Source organism: Rattus rattus, chromosome 2, assembly GCF_011064425.1.
Source record: "Rattus rattus isolate New Zealand chromosome 2, Rrattus_CSIRO_v1, whole genome shotgun sequence".
Taxonomy (NCBI): domain Eukaryota; kingdom Metazoa; phylum Chordata; class Mammalia; order Rodentia; family Muridae; genus Rattus; species Rattus rattus.
In genome coordinates, this window is record NC_046155.1 from 136081740 (window position 1) to 136103063 (window position 21324).

The 21324-nt window shown below is 42.2% G+C and overlaps 1 protein-coding gene across 1 annotated transcript in view; it reads right to left on the bottom strand.

The window, feature by feature from the left end:
• The window catches only part of Mtmr10 (myotubularin related protein 10), a 53379-nt gene that overhangs the window by 13555 nt on the left and 18500 nt on the right, over positions 1 to 21324 (bottom strand). The window contains exons 6-12 of the mRNA XM_032895117.1: positions 18805 to 18895; positions 13884 to 13933; positions 7810 to 7962; positions 7639 to 7727; positions 6386 to 6516; positions 5354 to 5423; positions 4726 to 4796 (exon numbers count right to left, since the gene is read on the bottom strand). Coding sequence (XP_032751008.1) covers positions 4726 to 4796; positions 5354 to 5423; positions 6386 to 6516; positions 7639 to 7727; positions 7810 to 7962; positions 13884 to 13933; positions 18805 to 18895 — 655 coding nt within the window. The remainder of the gene's footprint in view (positions 1 to 4725; positions 4797 to 5353; positions 5424 to 6385; positions 6517 to 7638; positions 7728 to 7809; positions 7963 to 13883; positions 13934 to 18804; positions 18896 to 21324) is intronic.

Here is a 21324-nt window from a genome sequence, read left to right on the forward strand (position 1 = left end):
CCCAGCTCTCAGGAGGCAGACACAGGTGGATTCCTATGAGTTTGAGGCCAGCCTGGTCTACAGAGCAGTTCCAGGGCAGCCAGGGCTACACAGAGAAACAAACAAACAAAAGACAAGAGCCCACGCACGGTCTCTCTAGAGACATGCAGATGACTCAGAAGTGAATGACAGGGTGGAACTGTCTCCATCACATCACGTGGAAAGGCAGCAAGCATTTCTCCTGCCTTTACAGCTATCTTCCTTTTCTTCACAGATCTTTTGTTTTTGAGACAAGGTATCAATGTAAGCCAAACAGGCCTCAAATTTGTAATAGAGCCAAGGGTGGCAATGAGCCTCCATCTGTGCCCCAAGTGCTAATATCACAGTTGTGTATCTTGTCATACAACTATTGTCCCTTTAAATAAATTTAGAATTACCTTCATATCAAAACCTGGTAAAAGGATGAGAAAACTACCAACCGACAGTCTTTGCAAATACAGGTTCAATATTCATTAATAAAATATTAATAAGAAAAATTACTATAAAAAAACAGGAATTTTCTCTAGAAGGCAGGATGGATTGCTTTGGCATTTGACAAAATAACATAGTATAATTACAAAATAAAATTTAATAATATTATCTAGAGGCAAACTACCATCTGATATACTTCTATATCTATTCCTAATTTTAAAAAAACTAGCAAACTAGGAATTAAAGGAAACCTTATCAGAGGCTTCGCCCAACCCCTACAACTAATACATCATGACTAATGGTAAATTTTCCCCCCGAAACCAGAAATGAGATAAAGATGTCTACCATCCATACTTCTACAGCACGCTGTACAAGAGGCTTGAGTCAAAACAATTAGACGGAAGAAAAGAAGTAAAGGGCAACAGTATCAAAGAGATTAAAAACTGTACTTGTCAGAAACTGCAATCCCTGTGTGCTAAAGATCAAGGGTGAGGGATAGAGGGATGGCTCAGTTAGTAAAATGCTTGCCATGCAAGGATGAGAACTTGAATTGAGACCCACAGCACCCACATGAAACGCTGAGTGAGTGCCTATCGGCCCAGTGCTGGGCAGGCAGGAACAGGTGGATCCCTGATGCTCACGGGCTAACCAGCCTAATAAAATCTATGAGCTCCAGGTTCAATGAAAGACACTGTCAAATGGAGGTGGAGAGTGGTTTTGACAATGACATTTAATGTTGACCTCTGGTCTCTACACCATGAACATGCACATAATACACCACATATATACAAGAAAAATTTTAAGGAGTCCAGAAAATAACTACCAGAATAAAAGAGTAAGTTCACAAGAACTTTCTCTCTATAAAACAATGAGTATACAAATAAACCTGAAAATGCAGTTAAGAAAACACTGTACTCACAGAAACATAAAAGAATACCTTAAAGTTACTCAAGAGATTTAAAACACTCTGTATAAGCCTTGTGCAGTAAAACCTGTAACCACTACTGACAAATGAAGGGAGAACAGAGTAAATGGGGAGGCATTCACTTTATGGTTTTGCCACTCCATAGAGATGTCATTCGCTTTAAACTGATCTATGAACCAATATACACACTCCAGTAGGCCTTTTTTCTAACACTAGAAACTACATGGAAATACCTAGAGTAGTGTTTCAAAGACAGCGCTGTGCAGTTAAATGTCTCTATTTTAAAGCTTACTGAACAACCATGGCACTCGAGATAATGTAGTAAGTAGCAGCATAAAGAACTGACATAATCTGAATGCAGTAAAATAGTTAAAAATAAACTTTTGCCATTTATACTCAGTGATTTCATAAAAGCACCGAGGCAATTTAGTGGAGAAATGAAGGTCTTTTCAACAAATGATCTATAACATCCACAGAAAAGGGATAATTCAACCTCTTACTGCTCCCCCCAATGCACATTCATTCAAAATGGATCAAAGGACCAAATTCTAAGAGCTAAAGCTATAAACATCCTATAAAATAAAACACAGGGAAATGTCCCTGTCTGTGTCCTTGAGTTGGGTAAATAGTTCTTAAATATGATAAAGAAAATTATGATCCATTAAAAAATGGAGATATTATGCTCAAAAAATTTAAATTAGTGTTTCAAAAGACAAAAGAATGAGCTGACGGAGGAGAAAATGGTCACAAACCATGTAGGACTAACAGAGTGTACACATAAGTCTTAGAACTCAACGGGGAGATGAAACCCCATAGAGAGATGTAAAGGGAAAGCACAGGGATCCACACCACTTCACCTGTGCCTGAGTGGTGACAAGGGGGACGGTAAGGATGTGGACGGACAGTCAGCATCCTCCTCATGCTGAAGCCGGAACTGGTCCAGCAGATGAAGATATTCTAAAGAGACATTGTGTCCCTAGACCTAAGTAAGCATCAGACCCCAAAGAAATGGGAATCTGCAGGACTCTTGTGCGAGTCAGAGGGCGACCTTGTTCCCCAGGAGGAGACTTCGCAGAGTTCTAGCAGCTTGTCCCACTGAGGCCCAGACAGGGCTGGGTCGGAGCACACCTTGACTGAACTGCTTAGCTGTGCACATCAGTGTTTAAACACGGATCTCACTTCAGGACTCAGTCTCATGGACTTGAGGGGTGGCTGGATTTCTCTGGCCCTCTTCCCAATATGCTCACACTGAGTAAGTCCCTTTCCTGACTTTCCACTTTTAATTTGACTCTTTACTGGCTCATGGAAGATGAGTGGCTGGACCTGACTTGGAGCACAAATTGTGATCCCCAAGTGCAATTACACAGCCACTTTAGAACAGTTTGGCTGTTTCTTAACAAGGTGAACATGCTACATAACTCAACAGCATAAAACTATCCAAAACACCTTTCTGTGATTAATGTAAGCAGCACACTCTGTCAATGTCCCCATATAGAAACGGCCTAATGCCCATCAACAGGTAAATACATAAACTGATTTACAAAAGATGTGATCCATTTTTTTACAAGTCAGTTTTACTTAAATCAGGGCTGTCCAACAAAAACATTGTTAGCCATTCATGATCTGAATTTGGTGTATGAATTAACTTTCTGGGATTCTAGTCCATCAGGGCATCCTCTCCCCAGGTGATGCCTTTGTTCTTGTTGGCATCTGTGTAAGAGAATCCAGCAGCCTAGCCTGTCTTCCGTCCAAACAGACCCTGGAGGTTTGCTCCAGTCTCATGCTTGCCTCCTTTTCCACAGTGTGACACTGGACACACTTCTGAACAAAAATCTTCTTGCCTTTTTTCAACATCGCCCATTTTAAATTCACTTTGGGCTGGTGAACACCACAAATATTCAGACTCTTAGACAGACATCCCATTCTCTCCGGATCTAATTTTTAAAAATCGCTCACACACATGACCTGAACAAACCTCATAAACACTTGTTAGATAAATGAAGCCATAGACAAAAGACCACATACTGTGTGATTCGAATTAGATAAACTATCTAGAAAAGGCATTTCTACAGAGACAGAAAGTACCCTACTGATTTGGTGCTAAGACACAAGCAGATCTCTGTGAGTTCAAGACCAGCCTAGACTACACAGCAAGTTAAACCAGTCAAGTTTATATAATGAGACATGGTCTCTACTGTTCTCAAAACAAAACAAAACAGCTGGGGAGATGGCTCAGTGGGCAAAGTCTTGCTGTATAGACTGAGCGATGTAAGCTCACATTGTGGGAACCCATGTAAAAGCCAGATAGAGTACTAGTACAAGCATCTGTAATTCCTGTGCTCCCCTACTGAAGGGTGAGTCTGAAGCAGCAGGGTTTGGAAGCCTGCAGGCCAGTTAGCCTGCTGTGCACAGCAACGAACAAAAAAAGCCTTGTCCAGAGTAAAAGGCAAAAACCAACATTCATGGTTTTCCTCAGATCTCCTGGGTCACGCTGCATTTGTGTGACCACAATCACAAACAAAATGCCTAGGCTCTCTCTTTTTTTTTTTTTTAAGATTTATTTATTTTATGTATGTGGGTACACTGTAGCTGTCTTCAGACACACCAGAAGAGAGCATCAGATCCCATTACAGATGGTTGTGAGCCACCAGGTGGCTGCTGGGAATTGAACTCAGGACCTCAGGAAGAGCAGTCAGTGCTCTTTTTTTTTTTTTTTTTTTTTTTTTTCCGGAGCTGGGGACCGAACCCAGGGCCTTGCGCTTCCTAGGCAAGCGCTCTACCACTGAGCTAAATCCCCAACCCCAGTCAGTGCTCTTAACGGCTGAGCCGTCTCTCCGGCCCCTTTCCTAGGCTTTCTGTTTATTAAGTCATTGATATGCTCATGTGCGTTATACCCCATCTACATGGTACTGAAACAGGCTCAGTGCTCCCAACGCCTACGTACATGGGGGAGAGCAGGGCTCATTCCCAGTAAGATGGGAGCACGAAGTGGGAAAGAGGAGAAAAATCACTGGCTGCTTCATTTGAATTTGTAATTTCAAATGAGTTTCTTAGGGTCAAAGTTAAACATGAGTAAGAAAGAGCAAGATTAGAGAGGATGCCTTGGCCAAAGTATCAGTCATGGATGGGACCCACCCTCCCCGAAAAGAGGAAGGATGTATACATGGGAAAGTCTGCCTTTGTGGCGAGCCAGCAGTGTGAGCCAGCGTGACAGCACACAGTCACATTTTGCAGTGTGCAGGGTGGTACTGCAGCACTGAGAAAGAAGAGACAGCTAAGACTCAAGTTAATGCGGGCAGTCAGGAGCCACAGTGGGCTCCTGTAGCATTCTCAGCAACTATTTCAATTACCTTGCAGGACTACAGAGAGACGCTGGCTTTCAAGAATGTACACAAGTTCAGCTGAGTGTTTAAGGAAAGCCCTGAGGAGAGAGAAGAAAAAGCACTGTTAGTCATCAAACCCTACCATATATAAACGTCTTTGCCTGCTGTGACATCTTGTCCAGCCGCATAAGGATATTTCAAAAGTGCTTAAAATCAAGCAAAACTCATCATCCACTATACACACATACTTTCAACTTTTATGAAGTTCTCTGGCATTAACAGGAAATTCACACTTTAGGGAATAATATCAGGGAGATTATTATATTATAATATTATACTATAATATAATATATTATAAAATAGCGCCTTGTTTACATAATATTAGGGAAACAAAGCTTTAGAGGCAACAGTGAAGCAGTGGTTGTCAGAGGGCAGGGATGAGGGGAAGATGGGGGAGACTGAACTGTGACAAGGTGGGCACTAAGGAAAGCTGCAGATGGTAGCAAGGCTGGCTGTCTGGTTAGATGCTACCCTCCGGTTAGATAGAAGCTACCCTGAGGGAGGCCAGCTGAGGGCTTGTGGCTCATTCTAACTTTTACTTCATGTGAGCTGATAATTATTTTTTAAAAACGTTAAAAAAGAAAAGTCAACAAACCTGACATATTCTAACCACCGAGTACTTTCCAGTGAAGACAACCACTTCTCTTCAGTTTCTTCAAAAGGCTCTGCATCACATACAACAATGCTGTTAAGCTTAGCTTTACACAATCGACATCAAAGTAAGCACTACCCACACTTACTACAGCAAGCACTTAGGGACACATGCTTATGATGCTTGGGTTTTCTGGTTTTGTTTTTTGTTTTTTAAAGACAGTGCCTTGCCATGAAGCTCAGACTGGACTTAAAACTCTGGTCCTCTTACTTCACCTTCTCAAATGCTGGGGCCATACACATGGGCCACTGCACCAAAGTGACATGCTACAGTTCTATATTAAAGCAGAAGAAAGCGTTCCCTTGGATCTTGTCTTCTACCCTCTGGCCTTTTCAAGGAAATCCTGGAAAGTCCAGCAAGAGCTAACTCTGTGTCCTGAGGGCTGGTGAGTCCTGGCTCCACAGAAAGTGATGCCTTGACTAGATCCCACGTCCCAGCACTGCTGCCCCAGGTCCCATCTTCCCCATGTCTCTTCACCTTCCAGCTGCTAAGGTCTCCTACCCTAATAATGCTAGTCAGCACCCAAGACCTGCCACAGAGCCAGGTCCCCACACCCAGGAGACACAGGGCCTCTAGTCCAAAGATGCCTTCATGAGGCATCCTTCTCAGAGCAAAGGGCAACCATCTGAGGCCAGTAGACGGAGCTCTAAGGTCACACATACAATCCACGCTGAGCTGAGCCACCAATCTTGACATCTAAGCTTTTGCACTGGAATCTCAGTTACATCTGTCTACTGAGCAAATGCTTCTAAGGTAGTCTATATCTTTCATGATTTGGGGGAAGTTAACAGGTTTGTTTTATTTTCTCTCCAAAACCAAGAGTTTAGACTTCATTTTCTAGGGATTGGGTCTCTCTTTATATGCCTCTACTATATTTTTAAGGGACATCACCTTTCCTGGTTGTTATGACACAATTCTTTATTCCTATTCATATGTTATATAGGCATATAAAAATAAAAATAAAAATGTCATTACCATTGACACACAGTTGCTTAAGTTTTACAAATGCCGCTTGTATTTCTTGGATATTGGGCAAAGTCTTATCCAAATCTGACTTGTAAACATCACTTCTCTGTGGATGACTTTTAGTTATAGCATTGCAAATCCTAGTAAAGATAAAATCCTTTAGTATCTGTTCATACATTCCTCCCAAAGTGGACATTTACATTCAGAATTATTTTATACTTCCTGAGATAATTAGACAATGGTGTCAGCCTACGGGGTCTAGTGAGGGTGACAGGCAGTCATTAAATGGCCATCACACCTAAATCAAATGGAATGTAAGGTGCCTCAGAAATGAGAGGTAGATGAGGCCAAGTCGGTGGAGTGAAGAGTGTTCACCCCATGAAGGAGGAGCATGAAGAAGGTGACCCAGGAGGGAACAGCCTTGTTGGGAGAGTGAAAGGACCAGATAACTTTCAGGTGGCTGGAGCACAGGAAATGTGGCATAGAAAAGGAAGTGACAGCACCAATAACACACATGGTGTGAAGCTGGGGCAGGAGGATATGGGTTTATAATGGTTCTGAAATACTGTCAAAATCATGAGGGGTTACAGATAGAGAAAGGGGAGGAAGACAAAGGCATCTGGCTGGGAGACATGGTGGCTAGACCCTGGAGTTCAGTTTTAGATATAAAGTCTAAAGGGCCTTGAAGGGGTCCACACAGAAGACATCAAGCTAGCTAGAGACAATATCAATGTGCTGGTTACTAAAGTCATAGTTGCCAGTGACCTTCTGTAGAAAGGAACACAGATCAAAGGGAGGAAGAGGCATTAGAACCAGCCTGTGGAAGATGCCGTCCCAGCACGGAACAAGGGCAGCAGTTGAGCACCCTGGGCACTGAGAGTTGGTCACTGTAAACTTACAGCTACAAGTGCACCAAAGAGAAGCTTCCTCCTAGTGACAGGGAGGCTCCTGCTGACTTTAGCAGACATTGCCAAATTTGTATGTGCAGACCCATTAAAACCATTTTCTAAGCTATTCTGACTTCATAGACCTAAACAAGACACATAAAATTGAAAGAAGTTTAATTTATCCTGAAGTTTCTAAAATGGAAGTCACTGGACTTTCAATGTTGAAGATAAGAGTTTTATCAAACAAAGATAATTTTACTATATTCACTGTTTCAAAATGATAATCATTGAATATAATATTTGGTGATGCAACTATTTCCACTTAGTAAGAGGCTCACTGCTTTAGTTACACGGACCAACACCCTTCCCAGTTACCTCTGGTCGATCTTCCTCTGCTGCAGCACATCTTTGATGAGAGCCATTCGCACAAGAGCACTGCCGTTGGAATGGCTCCAGCACCAGCACTAGGAGACAAGCAGAATCCTCACTTAACTGGATAGAAACTGTGGACATTAACATCAATGACATCCAACAGAAGTCACTTACTGGCATTCTTCTTCCAACAAAAGAAGGGGAAAAGATCTTCAGGTCTTGGTCTGCTAGTGAACTTGGCACGACAAAGTATTCTGGAAGGCTAGAAGGGAGAGAAACAGGTCGTACCTGAGCCCTGTGCTCACCTAAGTTCACTCTGAACCTCAACTAAAAAAATGCACCACCAGATTGGCCTGCAGGCACACTGTGGGGCATTTTCTTGACTGATGATTGATATGGGAGGACCCAGCTCACTGTGGTCAGTGCCAGTCCTGGAACGGTCATCCTGGGTGCTATAAGAAAGGCTGAGCAAACATGAGGAGCAAGCCAGCAGCCACATCCATCTATGGCCTTGGCCTCCATTTCTGCCACCTGGGTTCTGCTCTGATGAGTTCCTGTCCTGACTTCCTTTCCAAGGTACTTACAGTCATGGTGTTTAATCACAGCAAGAGTAACCCTAACTAAGATACTGCCCATCGCCGATTACAAAATAATAAAAATGGGATTCATATACACAGTAGGATTTCATTCTGTAGCAGGGAAAATGAAATCATGACATTTGCAGAAAAATGGATGGAGCTGGAAATCATTTTGTTAAGTGATATAAGCCAAACATAAAAAGACAAATACTACACTTTTTATGTCAAATCTAGATGTAAATTTATGTTTGCCAAGGTCAGGAAACTAGGAAGAGGAACATGAGGGAATGGACATGTTAAGGGAGTGGGGAAGAGGGAAAAGGTAATAGAACGCACACAACATGAGAACAGAGATGCGGAAGGAAACCATCAAGAGGGGGACAGAAGGACCTGGAGAGGAACATGGGGGCTGAAGATGAATCAGAACAAAATACAGTGGCACATATGTAAGAAAATGACATTATGAAACCCATTATTTTTAAACTAAAAACTTAATTTCAAGATCTGGGAGACAAGTCAGGCAGCAAAGCTTCTGAACTGAAGCTCAAGGACCTGAGTCTGAGCCCCAGAGCCAGGCTGGCACAGGGGGACCTACTTATGATCCCAGGGCTGGGGAGCCAGAGGCAGTGGGTTCCGGAGCTCACTGGCCAGGCAGAATCGCCTAACCAACCAAGACCCTCCATCTCAAAATAAATGGTGTACAAATCTGAGGAACGGTACTGGAAGTTGCTGGCCTCCACATGGACGCATACACCCCACAACAATTGGCTTTTTTAAAAGGGAGAGAAAGTCCCGTACTTGAGACACGGTGATGTTCTATGGCCCTCATCCAGAACGAATCACATTTATCTCCACTTAATGTGCACCCCACTTAGTTGGATGGCACCGAGTTAGTCCATCTAAGGAGGCACTGATAATCCTGTCCATCTCCATGTATGTGTGTGATGTGCACGGTACCCATAAAATTAAATTTTGACCATGAGCAAAATACAGAACAATTTAAAGTATTTCCTAGAATGATTATCAAACACACACACTGTCTAGGAAGCATCTTCCTGTGTAAATCCACATCTTGATAGGCTGTGGGGAGAAAAGATGGCAGGCAAACAAAACCAAAGCCCTGTGTGGTGGTTTGAACAAGAATGGCCCCCAAAAACCCATATGTGAATGTTTAGTCATCAGGGAGTGACACTATTTGAAAAGGATTAGGAGGTGTGATTTGTTGGAGAAAGTCTGTCACAGGGGCGTGGGCTTTGAGGTTTCAAAAGCACACACTACGACCAGTGTTGCTCTCTCTACATCAGATCAGGATGTAGCTCTCAGCTATTGTCCTGTGCCTGCCTACATGCTGCCATGGTCCCCACTATGATGATAAACTGAACCTCTGGAACTGTAAGCCAGCCCCAATTAAATGCTTTCTCTTACAGTGAGAGTTGGCTTGGTCATGGTGGCTCTTACAAAGAAGCTCACAGCCCTCCATGTCTTCCCCTTCTGTCCTCTTCACCCAGATACTCACCAGACCACAGTTACTTGTGGGAAAGCTCACTGCCCTTGGAAACACGCTCCTGTTTTCTTTCCTCCACACAGCCCAGCAGGCGGACAGAGGCAGGCCTAGCCAGCCAGGCTGTGCCTGCCATGTGCTTCTCAGGACATACAATGGCACATGCATGAAGAGTGAAAGGCGAAATCCAAAGGAAAGAAAACATGATCCAAAGTACCCTTCCCAGACACGTATACTGAGGAAGTCCCTGGACAGTACTCACCAGTAACATGGCAGCACAATCGACCCCAAGAAAGCTGATCATAAACCTATGAAGACTTCAGTGGTCTCAAGGCCACTTCAGTGGTTCTCAAAAATCAGTACTAAATTATGTTAACCAAAGAAATAAAAATTCCTAGTCACTTTTAAAGAATTCTAGGCCACCAGCTCACTATTCTAAACTGATTTGTCTTGTTTTTTTTTTTTATTTGAACTATAGTTCATGATACTTGGAGCTGAAGGAGTAAAGTATGACAGAAAGTAGACAGATGGCAGACTTAGGATATAACTAGCAGTAACCATTCATGAGATAACAGACTTAGGCAGCCATCCTTCACGGTGTGGAAACTACTTGTGTCACTGAAACCGTATAAGAAATGGAACTTTACACTAGACAGATTAAACAGACAGATGTATATGCCCCTGGATCCTGTGTCCAATTTTCTGAGGAACCTCCAGATGGTCTGCATTTGCTGTCACCTGAGTTTTTGATCTTAGCCATTCTCACTGGTGTGAGGTGAAATCTCAGGGTTGTTTTGATTTGCATTTCCCTTATGACTAACGATGTTGAACATTTCTTTAGGTGTTTCTCAGCCATTCGGCATTCCTCAGCTGTGAATTCTCTGTTTAGCTCTGAACCCCATTTTTTAATAGGGTTATTTGCCTCCCTGCTGTCTAACTTCTTCAGTTCACTATCAAGGATTGGTAAAGATCTTTTCCCCAATCGTTGGTTGCCTGCTTTTGTCCCTAACACACTTTACAGACACAGTGACTGAGGGGGAGACACACAGCAAAGGCTAGAGACTGGATGGGATGCCCAGGGGACAGAGCACCACCTGATGAATTCTTGCAAAAGCACTTAGGCTTGATCCAACTCCTCCTCAAGTTGCAGAAGAACATATTAAAGGACATCACAGAAATAAAATCAGACCAAAATGTGGGAAACTCCATAGAACAACAACGTAAGTATAATAGAGGTGAGACAAGGACATTGTATGGTAAAATAGGACACATCACTCAAACTCAGAGTGAAAGATCTGTATCCCCTTGACCTCCTTTTTTTGTTGTCCTTCTTTGTCTAGTCCCTGATTTTAACTCCATTTAGCTATGGATGTGTATATGCTTTTTATATTACAAAAGGACTCATGAAGTTGAATTTTTTTTCTCAGCATTTTAAACCTCAGTTTGTTTTTAAAATATGGTTTTCTCAGATATTGAACCATCCCTGCATTAACTACTTGATCATGGTGGATGAAACTGGGCAAGTATTTTTTTATCAATGGAAAGTAGAAGTTGGATTATTCTTCAGTGCTCCAGAAGTCTTTTCTAGGGGTGAAGGTCTGGAATTTCTGTGTGTGTGTGTGTGTGTGTGTGTGTTCCTGATTTAACCGGTACCTGGTATCGTAGGAAATTGTCCATTTCCCTTAAATAAGAATATACTTACCAAGATCTGAGATATCATGTAACCTTTTCATTTCTGATTTTTGTTAATTTGGATAGAACAAAAACTTTTTGGTTCTGTTGATTCTTCATGGTCCCCCTGAGATTATTTCCTTCCTTCTACCTCCTGGGTGTATTTGCTTCTTTTTGTTCTAGAGCCCTGCTGACATATGCTCTTTCCTGTTTCTCTCTGTCCCAATGTGTCCATAAGTTTGGGTATGTTGTATCTTCATTTTCATTAAATTCTAAAAAGTCTTTAATTTCTTTCTTTCTTTCTTCTTTGACCAGGTTATCATTGAGTAGAGCATTGTTCAATTTCCAATATGTGGGCATTCTTCCTTTTTTTATTGTTATTGAAGACCAGTTTTTTGGGATTATTTCTATCTTTCTGTACCTGTTGAGGCCCGTTTTGACCAATTTATGGTCAATTTTGGCTGCTGGGACTTTGCTTTAGGGTTTGTGAGTCTTTTTAGTCTGTCTACGTCTCTGTTTAATTTCTCTGTTTCCATGATCTGTCCCTCCCATACTCCTCCAGGTGCCCTCATAGATATTTGATTGAGAGTTCACCCCATTAGTGTCCTTCCTTATCTTTTTTTGATGACTTTTTTGAATGGCTTCTCAGCTTGCTTCTTCTGACCATTTTGCCTTTTCACTCTGAGGTAGTGTCTGTCTTTGTCTCTGAGGTGTGCTGTAGGCAGCAGAGTATCCAGTTTGTTAATCTATGTCTTTTTATTGGGAGTTGGGTGTATTGATGTTGAGAGATATTACTTTGTATTCATATTTGAAGGTTAGTCCTTTCTCTTAGTTTCTTGCTTTTTCTAGGGGTATAGCTTTGCCTCTTATGTTGGGCTTACCATTTATTATCCTTGTAGTGCTGGATTTGTAGAAAGATATTGTGTAAATTTGGTTTTTGTCGTGGAATATTTGGTTTTCCATCTATGTTAATTGAGAGTTTTGGCAGGATACAGTAGTCTGGGCTGGCAATCACATGACATCAGTCCAGGATCTTCTGGCCTTGGTAGTTTTAGGAAGTGATAGGTCTGCCTTTATATGTTACTTGACCCTTCTGCATTCTTTTCTTTATTTTGAGTGCTTAGTGTTTTGACTAAATGGTCCAATCCATTTGGAGTTCTGTCTTTGTATGCCTATGGGTATCTCTTTTTTTAGGGTTAGGAAGTTTTCTTCCTGGTCCTGGGAGCTCTTCTATTATCCTTAGGGCTTCATTGAGTCTCTGCATGTTTTGCTTTACATTATCTTTGACAGTTGTGATTTCTATGGCCTGTTCCTCTTCCATCCTTGTATTCTGCTGTATCTACAGCTCCTTGTCTCTTCTTTTTGGCAGGGTTGTTTCCATGTTCTTTCTTGATTGCCATTTTTAATTCCTTCAACTGTTTGATTGTGTTTTCCTGAATTCTTTCGTTCCTCTACTTGTTTATTTAGGATTTTTTGTGACTTCCTTCCACGTGAATTCTTTTTAGCAGTGCCTGCTGCCCATTTTTGTCTCCAACATCGACAAATATGATTTTGAAACTAGATCTTGCTTTTCTGGTGTGTTTACTTTTCAGTTATCTCCCTGTTGCTTGGGTTCCTCCTTGCCCATCTATGGAACTGACATTTCTGAACCTTGATAGTCTCACCTGTTTTCCTCCAAAATGGGGGACAGGGGTAAACCTGTTCCAGCCTGTCTTGAGTTTAGGCAAGTTTTCTCCACTAGGGAGTCAGGGTTCGCTGATTCACCCAACCGTTTTCAAGTCTTCAAAATATCTTATTTTTCTAGCATCATTTCATCTGCTCACTAAATGATTCTTGGCTCTGTATGATTATTCAACCTGAGAGGCTGGTCCGGGGAGTTGGCAAACACGAAGTGTCCGCCCCAGAGCTGCTGTGTTGAGATCACCACTAGCAGAAAAGTTTGTCTTACCTGTGGTCCCCTACAGCTTTGTCCACGGCCTCCAGCCAGGATGTGTCAAGAGAGAAGGTCTAGACTTCACTTCTGAAGGTTTTAGCAAAACTGTTTACGGTCCCTTCAGGTCGTGTCTCAGACGCAGGGATCTACTGCTCCTGGGGTAAAGTATGACAGAAAGTGAACAGATGGCAGGAACATATCTACAACCTGGAGCACCTGAAAACCAGCAGGAGAGGAGCAGTCAGTCAGCACCCTAAACACACTAAGACACAAGACACAGTGACTGAGCGGGGAGACACACAGCAGGCTAGAGACTGGATGGGATGTGCCTTGATGAATTCTTGAGGCATGGCCCTCTTGTTAAAGGACACCAGAAATAAAATCAGACCCCAGGGTCTTACTGAGACAAGGACACAGGTGTACAGCTGACAGTCCTCACTATGGATGTGTACAAAAGGCTTAGTTGTTTTTATTTTACACAAAAGCACTCAATGGTGTTTTCACCCACAAAATAAAGATATCATGTAACCTTCATTGATAGACATTGGAGTCTCTGTCCCTTGACCTTCCTTTTCAAAAGAAACCTAAACTTTGTTGGCTGAGTAACTTTGTTGGCTGTGGAAAGGCAGTATTATTACTTTGTTGAACTAGTCCTTCAGCCTGCTTCTGTGGAACACAGGTGAGACCCATCACAAATACCTGGCTGTAGTTCACCACTGTTTGCAGCTTTCTTTCCTGTAGCCATGCAGATGCCTAATTACCACAGGAAAATGCTATGCCTCATTCTCAGTGACTAATTAGTAAGTCTTGGTAGGAGACAGACATTTCTGAAGAACTTATGACTAAGCTAAGCTTTGTCCCCAGGAGGCAGAAAAAAACGTTCTGAACATATTATTTGAAAAGCCAATGCCAGCATGGCCCTCTTGGCCCAAGACAGTAGGGAAACTAGAACTTATAAGCACTGGTGTTTTACCTCTGACATTGGAGCAATAAAGATGCTGTGGAAAAGGATGACCATAAGTAAACTGTCCTGCCTTGTCAGATGCATCTGAAAACAGAATGACCTGAGGGAAGAACAGCAAGCTAAGCCCCGAGAGCAGAAAGGGGCCAGGTAAGGAGGAGGTGGACATAAAGATGCAGAAAGGATGACCAAGAAAGCTGTCCTGCCTTGTCAGCATCTGAACAGAATCCTGAGGGAAACAGCAAGAGTGGCCAGGTAAGGAGGAGGTGGACATGACAAGCGAGACTGGGACAGTGGTAGGGCTTCCGGAAATCCACATAATTAGAGCAGGAAAGCCAGACATGGTGGAAGAGTAGCTATAGATTCTTTGAGGCCTAGATTTTAGATCTGTGCTACCTGAGAATGGAGTCATTCACCAGTCACAGTGTCCATTTAAATTTAAACAAAAATGAAAACGAAATAAAAACAAATGCTAATCATCGCCACGTGGAGCTGGTGGGTACCCTACAGGGCCCTGCAGAAGAAGGGATGCTTCCACCACCTGACTGCACGAGTCTAGAGCACCAGGGGTCTGGTGTGCTGTTAGGAAGCCTGGCTCTTACCCCTACATGGCTCCCTTTTTGAGCTGGTGAGTCTGACTTCAAGGATGTGGCAAAGCCGATAATGCTAACTAGCCTGCATCCTCGCACTCCACCCCACGGCAGCACTTTCTGTATGGAACACACATACTGCCGAGAGACTGTGCTGGCTGACTCACAGGCTTTTCGGGTGTCTAATCTAGTATTCTAGAGAACCAAACAACTTATATTACTAAATGCAAAGGGGAAATCCATATGCCAGTTCAGTAAGTACAGAAAATGTTTTGTTAGGGTCCATTTCTTTAAAAGATGTCTTTTCCATCTTGATAAGGAGTTAACAAGTTTATCCAGAACCTGCAGCAAACAGCATTAATGTTAAAACCAAGGACAGAGGTGGTGCCGGCCTTCCAGCTCTGCTGTTTCTTAGCACTGTAGCACAGACTTTGGCCACTTACCAGGGCAGCCACCACAAACCAAAACAGAGATATAGTCACACTCATCTGGGATGGGGTGGGGGAGAACTTCAGCAGCAAATCCCCAGCTGAGCTCTTGTTTAGCTTTCTGAACTCCTGAGACTACATTGAAGATGCTCTATGGTTTATGAGGTTAGTTTTTTAGGTCTATTTATGAGTATACAGGCTGTTGTGTACATAAAGGGACAGCTCTTTGGGATCCTATGTGTCTGTGCTATCTTGCAGGTTTCCCAACAGCTGGAACTGCACTGTCATTAGCTCTGAGTCTCCTCTGGGAGAGTTCATTGTGCAGTGGGTGATAATAACAGGATGGCACAGACTGCAGATTCTACTGCTTCCTAAAAAGCCCAATGGGCCTGCTCTGTCCATGCGATCACAGCAGCAAGCTGGTCCAAGAGAGTCATTTTAGACCTGGAGTTCCTGATGGCTACCTGAGTGAGGTTTTACAACACAGCTCTTCAATAGACTAAATGAACCTAGGCATTAGGCATTCTTGATGCTGGCATTTTCTACGGTATTTTAGAAATCTAGCCTGGAATGATGACATTATTTTAGAGCTTGTATGTAATTGACCCCACTGGCACTCAGACTCGCCTTATGTAACAAGAATGATAGTAAAAATGAACAGTCTATGAAAAGAAAGCCTACCAGTGTGATGGACAGTGGGAATTAGAAGTCACAAAGAAGAGAGAAGGTAACTCAGAATACTGAGGCTGTTCTTAGTGGAAGGCTGTGACCCTGAGAGCCTGTGAGGCAGCCAACCTGGCTCTGTTTCTAGAGGCTCCTCCAGTGAGTCTGCTGCTTTGGCAGCTAGCATTCAAGAGAAAAGATTGATCACATCATCTACAGTCACATGGAGACCTCTAGTTACCAAGTAACAAACTGACAATTCCTACACTGTTTTAAATAGTTGCATACTCCATATTTTTCAAATAAGCATTTAAAACAAATGCTAAAATGCTACTCCTAGAGGTGATAGATTTCATTACTAAAGGTGCACACGTTTTAATGGGGCAGCTTTGGAGTGCAGGACATGCTCAGCTGTCTGTTGGAATGGAAGGCTGCTGACACCGAGGCGCACTTCACTTCAGGTCTTCAAGGCTTCTGGCCCAGAAGCAAAATCGGACATCTAGACAGCTTTGGAACAAGGGTGAATCTGCACTTTTCTAGAGCACTATCTGCCTAACGACAATCTGACTGATGATGCAGAGCCCTCAGCTTCTGTGAAAATAAGAGGAGGCAGAACCGTGTTCTCCTCGTGCTATTGTGCTGCGGTGCTTGTGCACTGTAACGGCTCTGAAGCCTGGCGCTGCCCTGCCCTGTGCCTCAGGCCACTCGCTGAAGTGAGTGTATGGATGGCTACTGATCCTTTCAGAAACAGTTCTTAGTCATCTGATGCTGGACATAAAGAAAACCTCACTACCTAAGACAGTAGGAGACTCTTCTCCAGATAATTGCAGGGGACAACCTCAACTTCAGATCCTATTGATGGAAACACCTTTGTCACCTACCTGCCTGAAAAAGGGGCTTCTTTAGTCCAGCCAATGAGTCAAGGTGCCATCCAAGGGTAACTGAGCCTCTTTCACTCACAAATTAGTGAACTGTGACTGCAGTGTATGCAAATTTCAGGCTTCTTTGATCTTAGGGATGCAGTTTATGCTTCTGTAACAGCACGGAAGGATATTAAAGCGTGTTACCCTCGGAGGAAGCTGAGTAACACTTTGGCCAGAACTGTGCTTAGGAAGGATTTGCTGAAGGAGAAGTTAGAAAGGATGAACTATTAAAAAGTACACCTGATTAATTTAAGTAATTATCAATCAGCCAGTTACAAGAAAATAAGAGGGACTAGTTTATATAAGAAAACATGAAGCACATCAAATTTATAGACTGGAGATGTCCACAAGAAATGAAGGAGGTAGGACTCAAAAGTAACTTAGGCAGGCACTGGGTTACCAACTGCATGGCTGTACCTGGACAGCCAGCCCAAGCTGTCATGTTTTTACAAAAGTTATAACCTAGCCACCGAATCATTGCTATCAGAAAAGTAGTGTGAAGAAGTAGGCTGTGCCACAAACAAACTGAAGCAGGCTTTCAAGACTGACTGTGGAAAGCTCCACACTAGCTGCTCTTTTGAAACTGGGTGTCTTATAAAGAGCTTGGTGATTACTGCTCTGGGGCTGACTGTCAAGGATTTATGTTTGGTTTTTAGATAGGAAGTGAATTTACATAATATATCAACTTAAATAACTGTTGTTCAAGCCTAAGCTATAATTCCTATACATATGGATAAGACAAATTAAGCCACAAATGCTGTGGTATCTGGTTTCTGTGAAGCACAAAATGAAAGCTGTTCTGAGACATTATTTCATGTGTCCCCCTAGAGTGTGACAAGTGATGAAGATGTACTTGAAGCATCTGTGTCCCAAGTGCTAACACCACGTTTCAATGCAACACCACCACAGTGAATCTGCAAAATGCCTGCATGGTAAGCTATTTAAATCACTACCATGTGTTATGAGGTAAGAGATACAAAAGTTCAGTACAATTAATAATCTATAAACCTCAGATCAGTGGTTCTTAACCTTCCTAATACTGCGACCCATTAATACAATTCCTCATGTTGTGGTGACTCCAAACCATAAAACTATTTTCATTGCCACTTCATAACTGAAATTCACTACTGTTATGAATATAAATAATTTTGGAGGTAGAAGTTTGCCACTGGGGTTGCAGACCACAGGTTGAGAACCACTGATCTAGGCCATGTTGGGGTAAAAAGACCTTTGATTAATTTTCTTTCTTGAACACTGGTGGAATGTGTGCTTCAGGCAGCTGTCACTGTGCAGTCACTAACCTACCAGGAGGCTAACAGGAGATGCCGCGTCTCTAGGAATTATATTATTTAGAAATACTATTTAAAATGTAATTACATGACTAAACCTAATTTTTCTTGATAATGACATAGTTAACATAGATATGTGGAGAAAACCATTTAGTTACCTCAGAAGTGCCTAGAATGCATCTAGTTTTTGACAAATGCTCATCTTCCTTCCATTGGTCTTACTCAGAACGGAAAGTCAGAATTTTGGAAATCTTAACAACGTTCTCTAAAAGGGTTTAACTATTTTAGCTTTTTTATAAAAAATCATATTTGCCAGAAATTGTGTGGTTTTCAACTATCTTTAGGTTTTCTGCCAGTTTTAAAATTCAAGCTATGGAATAAAAATAGCAGAAATATTGAGCATAAAACACAAATTGCCTTCAGGTAAAATAGGTGCTTCCACTCCTGCAAACTGGTGCTCACGCTGCCTGATCATTCCTCAACAAACACTGAGAACGGCTCTTTTATGCACTGCGTTTATTTCTCAGCAGCTACAATGCTAATAAATCTACACTCATGAAAACACTAACAAATACAGGAATAAAATGGACACATGTAAAGTTAGTCACAATACTTAGTATTTTCATATTTACCTGAATTGTGGTATTTTTTCCCAACATATTCAAATGCAAAGAGTAGCTGCAGGTCTGTTGGCTGGGAATAATGAGCTATTGCAAGGCATACCTAGGAAAAATTCTACATTTAGAATTTGAATTTAACAAACTTACTTAAAGTACAATAAGGCCTTGGTCACTGGGAGAGTCATCCTGGGGCAGTAATGACAGATACTATTTACATGCTTTTCTGTTGACCTAGAATATGAATGAGCTACTTAAGCCAAGTATCTCTTTCATTGTTCTGTCCCCGAGACAATCTTTAACTGGTATGTGGTAAGCATTCAGTATTTGCAGAGCTCCATTTTAAGTGGAATAACTTTACCCAGTAACTAAAACTTGAAGGCTAAAGAAGCACTCTCCAAACTGACAGCAACATCACATCCACTCGACAACAACAAAACCCAAGTGGACTGTAAAACCTAAAGCTAGCAACATCTAAACCTACAGAGATAAAAGACCGGCTATCAGAGAAGCACAGTGAGAAAGCATTCAAGTGGAAGGGATTGAGACTGGAAAGGCATGGGCTAGCAACCAGCACACCACGGTGTAAGTCACAGCTCTAGTAAGCACTTGCTAGGACTTGTGTGAACGCTCTCCTTTCTCAGAGCCTTGCTCTCCTAGTCTCTGAAATGATGGAAACACCTGCGCTGTTTTAAGGACTAACAACTGAGCGTGCCTTGCCTCAAAGAACGCTGTATACAGAAGTGCTATTATTCTTGAAAACTACTGGATAGAATGAAAGACAGTGCCCCACACTTAAAAGCCATGAATGAGACTAAGAAAGAAGCCATCCCCACGTGAATAAAGAGGGAAATGAAGTCTGAGACATGTGCAGAGCAAGAAGGGTAGATGGCCTTTCTTAAAGTGGTTGTTTCTGACTTAGATGTGAAGCACTAGACTAGAATGATACACTTTTGACAATGAGCAAGCAAGGAAAGTTAGCTGTTAGCTCCTTTCTTATTAGTGATGTCTGGAATGAGTTGGTGCAAATTCTATTAACCATTTATTTCTGTCAGCTTGTTGCTTAAACTGTATTTTAAAGCATCTTCCAGATAATAACATTTCCTATAATAAAAAATTAAATCATATAACCAAGGAGACAGAACTTATCATTAGATTTTTAACTAAAGGAAAAGCTCCCTAAAACATTTCCTGCCTTGATTTCTTAGTAGCTAACCACAGAGCATCCTGTAAGGACCCAGTTAGAATTTTATAAGACTACCTACTACCTATATTCATTCCTCTTTGCAATCCTATTCTGTCCATCGACCTGTGTTGTGTCGTGTTAGCTGTCATTAACTAGGAGACGAGACTCTAGACACGCCCTGATGGCTAACAGATGTGGGAAGGTCCATCCTAACTGTGGCAGAGTCACTCCCTAGGTAGGGGTCCTGGAACTGTGCAGGTGCAGAAGCAGGCTTCTCTGCTCTTGTTACTACGGTAGGATGTCACCTGATGCTTGCTTCCAGCTCCTGATAACTTGACTTTCCTGCCATGACAGACTGACCCAGAACTGTGACCCAAATAGTCCCTTTCCTCTTAAGTTGCTTTGGTCACAGGAGTTTATCACAGCAACAGGAGGAGAAACTAAGACAGTCCTCCTTGAAGGACTTCTAGCAGCAAAACTCTCCATCTATGCCCATGACAGAGTCTGCCTCCCTTCCCAGTCCTCTGGGCACCCAGTTTCATATACAAACCTACTGCACTTCTCACTATGAAGCTTTCGTGACGGCTCTATTTACCAGCCAGGTGTATCTTATGGTGCCTCTACAGACTTCTCTGAATTCTAGAAATTTATACTTAAGTATTGTCTTCTAAAATGTGTTTCTGGCTAATTATTTGGCTATCTTAGCAATTTGCTCAGTAAACTTGGTTTCTATGTATTTGCATAGCTGTCTTCACAAGAAAACTTCAAGGTTCCCTTAGTCACCTATGGTCAGTCTGCATCATTCTGTCCGCTCCTCTGTATGCTCATTGCTCCTCTCAGCTGGTCATACTTATAAACAGCCATGTCTAGTAAATACGATTCTTACCATACTTTCCTGGTTGGAGCCCAAGAAGTCAAAACTTGTGCATGCTGTAGCATCACCTGTGACTTTCTAGACTGGCACTGTGTCTAGTGATGACAACACTGAACATGACAGTAGACAGATCAGTGACTGGGATGGCCATGAAGGGGTCACCCTCCCACCACTAACTAGTCTCCTGTTTGTTCTAAAAAAAAATTAGAAAGCTGCATATGCCCAATACACAGAACAAATTCACAGATCACTAATAGTGGAACAAATGTTTATGAAGCACAAGAGCATAAAGCCTGTGTGCAAAGCAAAACCCAACATGGCCTATTTCTAAGGCTCCTTTTAATTATACAGTGGCACACTAGCTTAGGAAGCAGGTTTGTCATATAGCATGTACACTTAAAGACAATAAACAATATTGTGAAATTGAAAATTGGCTCAGAGACTTCCATGACAGCTGCTTTTCTAATCAGGCCAA